Raw genomic sequence first — 11,171 nt, forward strand, 5'->3', positions numbered from 1 at the left:
GGTGCAGGGCAGGCAGGAGTGCTGGGGGGCCAGGAGGCTGGCAGGCCTCCAAGACCACGCAAATATTCACTCTTTCTGGGCTCTCAGGCGTTCTCTGGTGGTCTCTTGTTCACGGCCCTCTGCCCCCGCGTCCTCTGCTCTCTGCTGCGCCGTCATCCCTCAGCTCAGGTGTGCCCACTTGGCACGGGCACACCACACTCCAGGAGCCGCCATCAGGCACACGTGTAAGACCACAGCTGTCGATCATTGGTGCTAATGGCGGGAGGGCAGAAAAAGCCTGATCACTTCCATTTACCCTACACCCCAAACCTGCCCACTTTACATAGGTTCTGTGTAGCGGCAGGAAGGGACCGAGCAGGTTTTCTCTGACCCGAACAGACGGGTTAAAGGAGAGTCCTGGCGCCCTTGGTGGCTTTTGCAGGCTTTATTGAGTTTACCAGGTACAAGGCAGGCAGGGGCCGGGGTGCCGGGAAGCTGGCAGGCCTCCCAGCCCCCAGTGAATCTTTACTCTCTCTGGTGTTCTCTTAAGGCGTTTAATTCTCTGCTGGTACTGCTCTCGTTTCCTGTGGTGCCCCCTGATGCCACCCTATATGAGCCCAGTCTCAGCCCCGGGGTACCCACCTATGCATGCCCACACCCTACTCCAGGTGCTCGCCATCAGGCATGCATTCAGGACCTAATGGCGGGAGGGCAGAAAAGCCTGATACTTTACTGAGCCTACATTCTGCCATCTGCCACATCAGGACAAAACATACTCTAGTGCTTAAGACCTTTAATTGAAAGGAACTTTAATACAATTAGTGTATGACAAAAGACAAAGAAGAAAGTTTTCAAATCAAGCACCCAAAGTTACCAATCACCTCGTGGGTAAATGCCCAGCCAAAAAGGGTCAGCCCAAAGCAGGGCCACTGAGGCCTGAAATACTGTCAGAAGTCTAAAGCACTGTAGGGTAAGTGAAAATTGTCAGTATATTCCACCCTTCTGCCATTAGCATCAATGATCAACACCTGTGGGCTTACATGTGTGCCTGATGATGGACACCTGGAGTAGGGTTGCGGGCATGTGTAAATGGGCACACCTGGGCTAAGAGGCTGGGCATACAAGGGCGGTGTCATGGGGACGCCAGCAGACCAGTAGCAGCAAAGAATGCAGAGAGACTAGAAAGAGTGATGATTCGCCCGGGGCCGGGAGGCCTGCCAGCCTCCTGGCCCCCCCGGCCCTCCTGCCCGCCATGTACTTAGTTACTGCAATACAAATGATATAAAAAGCTCAGTAAAAGCCTGAAAAAGCCACTGAGGCCCCAGGACTCCTCTTTACCCATCTGCCTGGAACATAGAGAACCTTCTCTGTGTTTTGCTGGTACTACAAGCACCTTCCGGGGGGTGGGGGCTAAGTCTGGAAGGAAAAGAGCAAAATCAAAATAAAGAAGAAAGCTGCCACTGTCCACCTCCCCACGGGTCTCTCCCCCACATCTGTGTCACCCAGTCCACGACCAAGAATCAGAGCAGCTTCTTCACACGTCTCTCTGCTCCACGTGCCTCCTCCAGGGATCCTTCTGGCTCCATCCTGCTCCTTCTTTCCCCAGTCTCTTCTCCAGCTTCTTCTCCTCCCTGTAGCTCCACCCTCCCTTGGGTGGGACAGGGAATCTGGAACCTCCCCTTTTCCTGGGGACCACCCTGTTAAACGCCTTCCCTCCTGCCCCCACAAAAACACAAATCGCTGTCACTGAAGCAGCAATGGGTCTGTGGGTTGAGGAACAGAAAAAAGCTGATATAGCCACAGGATCCCAACCATCGGTAAGATGAAGCCAGAGAGACAGGCCAAAGCCAGGTCAATCAGGACCTCGAAAGGCATAATAAAGGCTCTTGGATCTGAGAAATGAGAAGTCCTTGAAGTTCTGTCACAGGGAGGGCCACACTCCTTGGCCTTTAAGTCACTCTTGTGCTAGCTGACAGGCCTTCACAGGATAACTCCAGGGCCCAGCCCTGAGTAACATGTAGAGGCATGTCATTTGTCAGCTTATTATTGTTTGCCACTTTGCAACCAATCACTGAAAGGATGAGAGACAACCCAGAGTGAAATTTACTTAATGTCTGTTTCTACCCCATAAACCCAGCATTCTTCTGCAGCACATGCCCTCGGAATTTATGACAAATCCAGGGGAGCACAGGACTAAGGATTATTACCTTTGTATAATAAGAGTCTTGCTAAGTGAATCCATTGTGCAAATGAGACTGGGGGAGAAAGTTTGTTATACATGTGTAGGGAAAGGTAAAAACTATCAGGCTTTTCTGCTCTCCTGCCATAGGATGGATGAGGGAATCCTGCGGTCCCCAATGCATGCCTGAGGGCGGGCACCTGGAGTGGGGTGTGGGCACAGGTAGATGGGATTCACCTGGGCTAAGACTGGGCTTTTAAGGGCGGCGTCATGAGTTCGCCAGCAGAAGCCGAGAGAAAAGAAGCAGTAGAAGCAGAGACACAGAGAAGAGAAGCAGAGAGAAGGCCAGAGAGCCCAGAAAGAGTGAAGACTTGCTGGGGGCTGGGAGGCCTGCCAGTCTCCCGGCCCCCCGGCACCACTGCCTGCCATGTACCCAGTAAATCCCAATAAAAGCCTGAAAACCCACTGAGGTCTCCTGGACTGCCCCTTTACCCCATCTGCAGGGAGCATAGAAAACCTGCTCTGTGGCCATTCCTGACCTTACAACATGCAAACTTTAAAATAATGCAGTGGCTCCAATTTAAATTGACACTGAGTTGTGTACCATTTGTTTAATAATATTCCATAAATCAGGAAGCTTCCCACCCATACCCACAGCAAGTTTGCTTGAATGAATAATATTTAACTATACGTGAACATCCAGTTCGACCCCAGTACTCAGTTTATTGGATCATAAGATTTGGAGATGACTGTGACCCACCCCACACATGTGCAAACACGACAAATCCGGGTCTAGTTTTCAGTTGACTTTTGATTTTAGGTAGCTCTATCTATACCTGAATCTACTTTTGATTTCTTTATCACATTAATATTTTTTCACTTTTGTAACAAACGTTTTCCAGATCTGAATTTTTCAACCAGATGCTATCAGAGGAGGAAGATTCCCTCCCCCAACCTACAGTGGACCATCCCGTTTCTGCAACAACAGCAGAGAGGAAAGGGAAAAATAGATCAACCTCTGAAAACTCTAGGCTTTATGTAGCAACAGTCTTTAGGAATATTTGTTCCTTCAATCCAGCAATTCAATGTCTGAGAATTACCCTAAAGCAATCATCTGAATGCAAGAGAAGCTATATATAGCTTGCTTTCTTTGGTACAAAAGCTATGCATCCCTTATTTCAGGAAACAATGGAAATGACCCCAATACACAGCAAGGAGACGGGTGAGTAAAGTACTGGGTCACCCTGTGATTGTCCAATTACTGTGTGACCATTAAAAAGATGCTCAGGTGTTTATGGTAACCTGAGGGATGTTTCTTTTATGGGTATTTCACCTCATTTAAGACTGATTCTACAACATGCCACTATTTTATGTACCATGAGGGGGGAATAAATAATATCATGAAGATATCCCAGGGCATCTTCTCTAATAAAAGGCAAAGCTGGGACCCAATGGGCTATATACCCTCAGTGTCAGGGAAATGACAACACTGTCAGGGAGAAATGGTATCTCAATCTAGTGCCAGCACACACAGGGCAAGTTCACGATCCATAGTCAGACAGATAAGGAGTTTCCTAGAGCCCTCTGGACTTTTCAGGCTTTAATGCTCTCTCAAGGAACTGGTGCACAAGCACACTAGGTAGGGGGGCTGGGCAGGCAAGAAGGCAGACACGCCAGGCAGAGGGTGCTGGTAGGCAGGAAGGCAACTGAGCCTCCCAGCCCCCCACAAGAATTTACACTCTGGGGTCTCTGGCTGTCTTTCTTTGAGAGCGAGGGTCTAAAATGGACCCATCTGAAGGGTCATCTCTTCTATAGTCACGCCACCTGTCTTCTCGTAGCTATAGTCCATCTCTGAGTGATGGCACCCTTGTATCCCTGGCCTCTAAGGCCAGGTGTGCCCATGCATGTCCACACACCCACACTCCAGGTGTCTGCCGTCAGGCACATGCGCCCCATGCCCCACTCCCAAACGCCTTCTGCATTAACACAATCAAGGCTGCAGGTGAGAGCCACAGAGGCCAGTGGCGTAAAAAACCTGATTACCTCATTTACCCTACACTCCACCTTGGTCCTGGGTACTGGGAGGGAGTGAACAGCCCAGTATTCACACAGGCTGGAGTCTGAATTTGCCAGACATAGCTAAAAACACCTCAAGCAAATGTTATAACTGAATTGAATTTAAAATAATGTAAAGTGCCCTTAAGTTGGCAGTGCCCCCAGGTGACTATCAGAAGCAAACCAGACCGCCTTTTGAGAAAGCTGTATTTCAACACAGTTTGACAGCACCTGTAAAACCGCATCCATTATGTGGTGCGAGATCCAGAGATGTTGAAAAGTGAAAATAAATGAGCCTTAGAATTATTGATTTTAAAAAAGCAGAATAAATGATATGCGGGCAATGACATGCCTGCAGAGATGACAAACTGGGAGGAAATACTCTAACATATAACAGCAATTTTCTGATAAAGGTGGTAAAATTAGTTTTTTTTAAGAGACTGCATTTTCCAGAGCTTTCTAAAGTGACCATAGAGGAAGCACATATTTAGTGACCATAGAGGAAGCAGGAGAAATAAAACAGGGTGATGTAAGTTGGGAGGGGGATGATTTTACATGGGATGGTCAGGGAGGACTTCTCGGAAGAGGCAATACCTGAACTGAAAAGTAGCCACCATGGAAGCAGTACCTGAATTCTTCATTAGTGCTTCCAGGGTCAGGATAGGGCCTGAGTCAGGGCAGATGTTTGATACATAGTTGGGTTTTTTTAAATCAAATTTTATTTACCTTTTATTTGCAAGAATATATAGTTTCAGGAACACAGCTTCACTTGATACATATTTACTGAACAAGAATTAAGCAAAGGCTGCTGAAGAGAGGCCCTAGCTCTCACAGGGGTACTGACCTGAACCTGGTTCCTTAGTAGGTCATTCTCACCTAAGGCCAGGGCAAGCATGAGCAGCAGGCATGCTCCAGTAGGGCCCGTGTGAGCCCAGGAAACCTCCCTCCAACCTGAGATCCCATCTCAGGAAACTGACCTTGCTCTCTTGCCCAGCTTGGGAAAAGATGCCACATCAGCTCCAGCCTTCCTTCCCACCTGTGCTCCCTGTGCTTACCCAGACACTCTGCAGAAGCCTGGGCTAGAAAGTGCAGAGAGAGATGAAAGAGGGTCCTGCCCTGGGGAGTCACAGCAGCCTGGGACAACCAGAGAACAGACTCAAGGGCCCTCGTAGGGTGAACCTTGGGCCTGGCTGCAGGTCAGGAGGAGAGCTGGATGACAGGTTCCAGATGAGAAACGCCTAATTTGTAAGACAGTAACAATAGCCACTGATCAGGAGAGTCACTAAGCATCTCCTGAGTTTTTGTGTATTACTTTATTTTTCCTCACAATTTTTCTGTTTCACAAATGAGGTCAGAAGCTTGCTTATCAAGGTCACAGAGCTTGGAGGCAGCAGGACCAGGGCTCACACCTTGGTCTGGGCGTTCTAGGGTCCATGAGCCTTGGGCACACTTCCACACTGAGGAACGTGTGGGTGGGTGGTGGTGATGGGAAAGGCAAGTGGACAGGGAGGGTTACAGGTGAGAGCCTGCTGCATGCTAGGACTGAGAGCTGAGAGGTAATGTTGGCACTCAGGCTGACATAAAGGGCCAAGAGGGCGGTGGCTTCTTCGTGGTGAAGCTGATGTGAACAAATCCGCAAACAGGTTTCAGAGAGAAAATGTCCCATGGGTTTCCTGCCTGTTCTACACCCCCAGCTGGGAGGACATCCAGCCAGGGGAGCTGGTCTCCTGGAGCCAGGGGACAACGGACCAATCGTGACTCCTGCCCAGGCTCCAGCTATTCAGGGCAACCTGCCCAGGCTGAGTGGTAGCACCCCAGGTGTCACCCCGGGCAACCTGTAAGCCAGGTCCCATCACCTTGATGTGTATGAGTCGGGGTTTTGGGGCAAGGGCTCTGTCAGAGAGCACCCAGAGCAGTGGCCTGTCATGGAGTTGACTGCCTCCTCACTGGGGGCAGAAAGAATTGAGTGGGCAGGACAGGATGAAATGTACCCAGCATTCCCATTCATGCCAGGTGCTGAGGCAAAGGGGTTTAGCAGATGAAACTAACCTTACTAATGGGCTGATCTTGAAATAGAGGTTACCCTGGATTATCCAGCCTAACCCAATGTAATCCCATGAGCCCTAAAAACAGCAAAGACAGGCAGAGAAGTGCAACAGAAGAGTCCACTAGAAAGACTGTACAGTGTGAGGACCTGCCCACTGCTGGTGCCTCTGCTGGGGCCACAAGCCAGGAAATGCAGGTGGCTGAGAATGAACCCCAACTGACAGCTAGCAAGGAAAAGGGAACCTCAGTCCTGTCACTCCATGGAATCAAATTCTGCCAACAAGCTAAATGGACTTGGAAGCGGCTCCACCTTCATAAAGATGTAGTCCTGTGGACACCTTGATCTCGGCCTATGAGATGCAAGCAGGGAACCAGCAAAGTCACCCTCAAGATTTCTAACTTACAGGGCATTGTTTTAAACTGCTAAGTTTGTGGCAATTTGTTACAGCAATGATGGGAAACAAGTAAATCCTACATGAGCTATCTGAGGAGAGTTCACCCTGGCCTGGGAGTGGATAGCACAGGAACACTGTTGGTTTCACACTGCTCACAGGAAGAGAAAAGGCAACCACCAGGTCTGGGAGAGGCTTATCAGTCTTGAGTAAGGCTAAATTAATCCCCTCATGCAACATTTCAATTGAAATCAACATTTCACAGGGACTTGCTGCAACATAAGACCCTATTGGGTATCTGGACTCTTATCTCATGGGAAGAAAAATAGCCAAAAAGATGTGATGCAGTGAAATGGGTCCCCTGAGAGGAACAAAGTTCCTGTTGCTGTAAGAGGTCAAAGAAGGGTCACCAGTCCTGAAGGTTCAAGGTTTCCCAGGCCCTATCCAGGGTCTTTATGGTCCAGAAAGGAGGCCAGGTGGGCGCAGGCCACCCAAGACAGTAGGGACACAGAATGCAGAGATCAAGCATGGTATACTCAGGAGGCCACAGGAAAGACACATGGTCAGCAGGCAGGCCAGGGCAAGTTTCCGGAGGACTTTCAGGTCAGAAAGGGAAGTTAGGACTGTGGAGGCTAAGCAAAAGGGACACATCTTAGGACTGCACGCCCTGTAAAGCAAGGATAGCCAGGCCCACGCTGGTAGACCAAGGCACCCACTGCCACAGGCCCGCCGTAAATGAATTCATAATGTGGTTTATGTATCCACCTCTCAGGCAGCTGTGTTGTCTGCACCTGGCACATGGCAAACAACCTGTGTTAAAGGTAAATATAAAGACAAGGGCAGGTCCCTGAGAGACTGAAAACCTCAGGGGAAGCAGCAAGGAAGGGTGTCTAATGTACAGAACTGTACACAAAAAAAAACAGCTGAGGGGACCACAGACAGCAGCCACTTTCCTGTGGCTTTTGCACAAACCTGGAAGCAGGCTCAGATGTCCCTAAGGAGCGTGGCAGCAAGGACACATGGTACTATGGCCACAAGACTCCCCGTTCTAGATGAGGAGACCTCGGTGCTTGTCTAAATGAGTTCTAGAGGTGGGAAATACACTCCAAACTCGAGTCTCTGCCAAAAAACTGGGAGAGGCACCTAGGATCTTCTGGCTGCAGAGACTGAGCAGGACTTCTGTTCTAACAGGGAACACTGGGCTCTGCATGGAGCTGAGGCAGGTCCTTCCCCTCCTCGGGCTTCGCTCTGTGTGTGCTAGCAGCTGTCTTTACTTTAAATACGAAGTGCTTTCCATGTTTGGATGCTTCTAATCCTCAAAATAACCCTAGATACTTTAAATGACCCATTTCATAGTTCGACTAGTGCAGGAATTTTCAATTTCTTACTTGGTTGACAAACCTCTTCTCAAAAGGAAATAGTAAAAGAATAGCAAGACCCCTGAAGACCTCTAAGCCATCACCGTTCAAGTTTAACCCTAAGGACAGGCAAGGTTCCCTCAGTTGGAGTCTCCCAGGACTACCTGATTATCTCTGGCTAGGGTGGGAGGGTGTGAAGTTGTAGGGAGATCCCTGAGGCTGGGCTGCCCACCCACACCATGGCCTAGGGTGGGGCCCCTGCTTTTTTTCTCCAGGAGATCCAGAGTTACCAGCCTGCATGCGGATGGGGTCGGGGACGGGCTAAGGGTCATAACAGCAGCAAGGACAGCAACCACGGCTCTGCTGAACAGGGGCAAGAGGGGTAGAGAGCAGTATCCAAAGTGCCCGCTCCAAATCCCAGCCCTGAAGCAGCGCTGCAGGCCCTTGGAGACCATTCAGAACAACCCCCCAACCTAGCCCAGGCCCCTGAAGGAAGCCAGTGTGCCTGGGTTTCTCAGTGGGTGGGGACACAGGGCCTGGACACTGCTCCGTGGGCTCTGACCCAACGAGGGCCAACTCAGCCCACTGTGTCCAGTCCGCTCGCAACCTGCGGCGTGGAGGGCGGGCGGGCGCCCAAAGCACCCGCTCTTGGGGTCACGTCCACGCCAGGTCCCGGGGACGCGGCCTGGGGGTCCTGCGGGGTCCGACTCCCTCCCCGGCCGCAAGGGGCGGGAGGAAGACGCCCCCGGGGCGCGGGCACTGCGCCCGCCACCGCCCAGGCGCCGAGAGGCCGGGCAGCCGGCGGAGCCAGCCCCGCGGGCCGTGCTCGCGGCCACGTCCTTCTCCTCCGCCCGCGCGCGCCCCGCGAGGCCGAACCCCCGCCTCGCTCGCGCCCCAGCCGCCCGCGCTCCCGGACCCCCAAACGCCCGGCCGCCCGCCCGGGGCCGCGCCCAGCCCGGAGGCGCCCCGCACCCCGCCCGGCCCGCCCGGCCCGGCCCGCCCCCGCGGCCCGGAGGATGTGAGCTCATCCCGCCCCGCGCCGCGGCCCGGCAGGAAGCGTCGTCCGAGGTCGCCGCCGGCCGGGGAGTCACAACGCGCCCGCCCGGCCGCCCCGGCTCCGGGCGCCGCCCGCCGCAGCCGCTCCGGACGGTACGCGGGGAGCGCGACGGGGGCCGGGCCGCGCCCGCCCCGGGACGCCGCGCGCCGGACTCGGGGACCGCAGGGAGCGCGCAGGCCCCGCCCCGCCGCGCGCAGGCCCCGCCCCTCCCGCGCCGCCGCCCGCGCCACGTGACCGCGCCCCGCCCGCGCCACGTGACCGCGCGCGCACGTGTTCCGGCCTCCGGCCCCGCCGCCCGCCGCCCGCCGCCGCCTCCCGCCGGCCTCCAGCGCGCCAGCCCAGCCCCCGCCGCGGGGCCCCGAGGCGGCGGGCCCGGGAAGCGGCGGAGAGCGGTGCCCGCCCCGCCGGGCCGAGCGGCGGACCCGCGCGGGGGCGCGGCGGCCTCACCATGAACCCCAGGGGCCTGTTCCAGGACTTCAACCCCAGCAAGTTCCTCATCTACGCGTGCCTGCTGCTCTTCTCCGTGCTGCTGCCGCTGCGCCTGGACGGCGTCCTCCACTGGAGCTACTGGGCGGTCTTCGCCCCCATCTGGCTGTGGAAGCTCCTGGTCGTCGCGGGCGCCGCGGTGGGAGCCGCCGTCTGGGCCCGGAACCCGCGCTACCGCGCCGAGGGGGAGGCCTGCGTGGAGTTCAAGGCCATGCTCATCGCCGTGGGCATCCACCTGCTGCTGCTCATGTTCGAGGTGCTGGTCTGCGACAGGGTGGAGCGCGGCAGCCACTTCTGGCTGCTGGTCTTCATGCCGCTCTTCTTCGTGTCCCCCGTGGCCGTGGCCGCCTGCGTCTGGGGCTTTCGGCACGACCGGTCGCTGGAACTGGAGCTGCTGTGCTCCGTCAACATCCTGCAGTTCATCTTCATCGCCCTGAGGCTGGACAGGATCATCCACTGGCCGTGGCTGGTGGTGTTCGTGCCGCTGTGGATCCTCATGTCGTTCCTCTGCCTGGTGGTCCTCTACTACGTGGTCTGGTCGCTCCTGTTCCTGCGCTCCCTGGACGTGGCGGCGGAGCAGCGCAGGACGCACGTCGCCATGGCGGTCAGCTGGGTAACGATCGTGGTGCCCCTGCTCACCTTTGAGGTCCTGCTGGTCCACAGACTGGACGGCCACAACGCGTTCTCCTTCATCTCCGTGTTTGCCCCCCTGTGGCTTTCGCTCCTGACGCTCATGGCCACAACCTTTCGGCGGAAGGGGGGCAACCACTGGTGGTTTGGTATTCGCAGGGATTTTTGTCAGTTTCTGCTTGAAATTTTCCCATTTTTAAGAGAATATGGGAACATTTCATACGACCTGCATCATGAAGATAGTGAGGATGCTGAAGAAACATCAGTTCCAGAAGCTCCAAAAATTGCTCCAATATTTGGGAAAAAGGCCAGGGTGGTTATAACCCAGAGCCCTGGGAAATTTGTTCCCCCGCCACCCAAGTTAAATATTGATATGCCAGACTAAACTCCTAGGGAGCCCCTGTAAGTGGGATGGAAACCATATACACACAGCACACAAAATTCACCTTTCTTTTTGCCTCATTGTTCATGCATCCCGTAGCTGGAACTGAAAACAGGCTCCAAACACCATCCTCTCATGCCTTGTTTGAGATTGATGCCTATCAGTGACTATTCACCTTAGATGTAGGGGGTTATTTTGACATATGGCCCTGTGTGTGTGTGTGTGTGTGTGTGTGTGTGTGTGATGTGTGTGAGAGAACTTGCTTTCCAGATTGGGAGCAGTAAGTTGAATTGTTTGAGGAACACTGCTGGGTTGTTGATTTTTGTTTTGTCTTTAGTGGTACTGTACCTATCCAAAGTATTGTTTTTAAAAGTATTTTTATACACTGTTAGTGTAAAATTATATTTCAGATTGTGCCTATTGTGACATACTGCATAGCAAATGTAAAGAAATCTCTTTTCCACCACTTGTTTATCTCAGTTATTTCCACCGCTTGTTAAATCTCAGTTATTATTTTTAGTGTTCCTACTGTTCAAATAGTTTTTCTTTGAGTATTGCTGATACTGGTCTTTAATATCCTGATAGGTGGATTTTTCTAAAGCAGTGA

At 53.1% G+C, this 11,171-nt stretch overlaps 1 protein-coding gene across 1 annotated transcript; it reads left to right on the top strand.

Moving 5' to 3' along the window:
• Nucleotides 1-9,514: 9,514 nt before the first annotated feature.
• On the top strand, nt 9,515-10,567 carry TMEM185B (transmembrane protein 185B; the record flags this gene model as incomplete). Its single annotated transcript, XM_084232096.1, has 1 exon — nt 9,515-10,567. The coding sequence occupies one exon, from the start codon at nt 9,515-9,517 to the stop codon at nt 10,565-10,567; it is 1,053 nt and encodes a 350-aa protein (XP_084088222.1).
• Between the last annotated feature and the right edge of the window lie 604 nt (nt 10,568-11,171).

This window comes from Talpa europaea (assembly GCF_964194135.1).
Source record: "Talpa europaea genome assembly, chromosome: 1".
Classification (NCBI taxonomy): Eukaryota; Metazoa; Chordata; class Mammalia; order Eulipotyphla; family Talpidae; genus Talpa; species Talpa europaea.